This window comes from Rutidosis leptorrhynchoides, chromosome 1, assembly GCF_046630445.1.
Source record: "Rutidosis leptorrhynchoides isolate AG116_Rl617_1_P2 chromosome 1, CSIRO_AGI_Rlap_v1, whole genome shotgun sequence".
Taxonomy (NCBI): domain Eukaryota; kingdom Viridiplantae; phylum Streptophyta; class Magnoliopsida; order Asterales; family Asteraceae; genus Rutidosis; species Rutidosis leptorrhynchoides.
Genome location: NC_092333.1, coordinates 168,692,357 through 168,693,759, shown reverse-complemented (window position 1 = coordinate 168,693,759; position 1,403 = coordinate 168,692,357). Strand labels below are relative to the sequence as shown.

Sequence of the window (1,403 nt, the reverse complement as noted above, 5' to 3'; positions counted from 1 at the left end):
TATGAAGTTGATCCATTCTTGCATTCATGGCTAGCTCAGCACTTGTCTCATTGACAGTAACCATATTGACACTCTTAGTGGGTTGCATTGACTTCTGTGTTGGTATGTACTTTCCATGCAATGGGTGACCCATTAGATAACCAACTATCTTGTAGCATTCTTCCTTTATGTGACCTTCAAGACCACAATTTCCACAAAAAATGCCTTTCTTGAAACTGCTCTTCTTTGCTTGATAACCAGTTTCCATTGCATTCTTGTTGTACCCCAGTTTTGGTGCATTGTTACTAACAAATTTGTGGTAGTTCCCTTAAGTAGCTAAAGCAGCTGAAATGGTTGGTTTGGTGATGATTGACTCTCTTTGTCTTTCCTCTTGTCTAAGCATACTGTAAGCCTTTGTTGCATTAGGTAATGGCTGCATCAGAAGAATTTGTCCTCTGATATTTGAGTAACACTCATCAAGTCCCATCAAGAATTGAATTTACCTTTTTCTTTGTTCCCTTTCTATGTTTACCCTTCCATTTTCACAAATACAGGCACAAGTACAGTTGTAAGGTGCTTCAATTGCATCTAATTCATCCCAGAAACCCTTAAGCTTGTGATAATACACTTCAATAGAGCAATGATTCTGTTTAAGCTGGATGATGTCATTTGTGAGTTGATAGATCCTATGTCCATCTAACTGTGAATACTGTTCTTGTAATTCTTTCCACAATTCACAAGCAGTATTAACAAAATTTAACGAGTTGCTGATTTGTTCAGTAATAGTGTTCAATATCCAGGAGATAATCATATCATTCGTTCTCTCCCATAATGCTCTACTGTTTGAGCTAATTGCAGGTTCAGCAAACTCACCTGTTACAATTTGAAGCTTGTTCTTCGCATTCAAAGCAATCATCATAGATCGCTTCCATGAGCTGTAGTTGTCTGAGCCTATAAGTTTCTTCGAGATGAGAAGTAGGTCTGGATGATCATTCTGGTGTAGAAAGAGAGGATGATTAGGTGAGGTATGATCTTCATTAGTCGAATTTGTGTTAATTTGATTAGTTTCCATTGTTGATTGCAAAATTAGGTTACGGATTAAAATTTTGGGGATTTTGAGATGACGATTGATAATCGGATGATCGATTGATTGATTGATTGTACGGAATTAGGTTTGATGATGAATTGATTATGATCGCTAGATGCAATCAGCTCTGATACCATAAAATGAATTGAGATTTAGGCAATTTGCCATTGTTGTTGTATTGAATTTCTCTCTTAAGAAGAAGAATACAGTACATGAAAGAATAAGCTATATATACTAGTGTTAACAACTCTAGCTAACTTCTAACTACCATTTAACTATATAATTACACAGGATTACATAAGATTAAGTGCTTTTGCCTTTGTACATATTGAGATGA

General features: G+C 35.9%; 1 protein-coding gene across 1 annotated transcript; it reads right to left on the bottom strand.

Annotated features, from left to right (window-relative positions):
* Positions 1 to 307: 307 nt before the first annotated feature.
* On the bottom strand, positions 308 to 1,051 carry LOC139891395 (uncharacterized). The gene is made up of 2 exons (XM_071874360.1): positions 483 to 1,051; positions 308 to 434 (listed from the first exon to the last, which is right to left on the bottom strand). Exons 1-2 carry the CDS (start codon positions 1,049 to 1,051, stop codon positions 308 to 310), a joined length of 696 nt encoding a protein of 231 aa, XP_071730461.1.
* Between the last annotated feature and the right edge of the window lie 352 nt (positions 1,052 to 1,403).

Bases quoted from the DNA above. Each gene is read 5' to 3' on its own strand.
- LOC139891395 (XM_071874360.1), bottom strand. From the start codon at position 1,051: ATGGAAACTAATCAAATTAACACAAATTCGACTAATGAAGATCATACC. The intron at 435-482 runs GTAAATTCAATT...CTCAAATATCAG, and splicing joins GAAAGGGAACAAAGAAAAAG to AGGACAAATTCTTCTGATGC.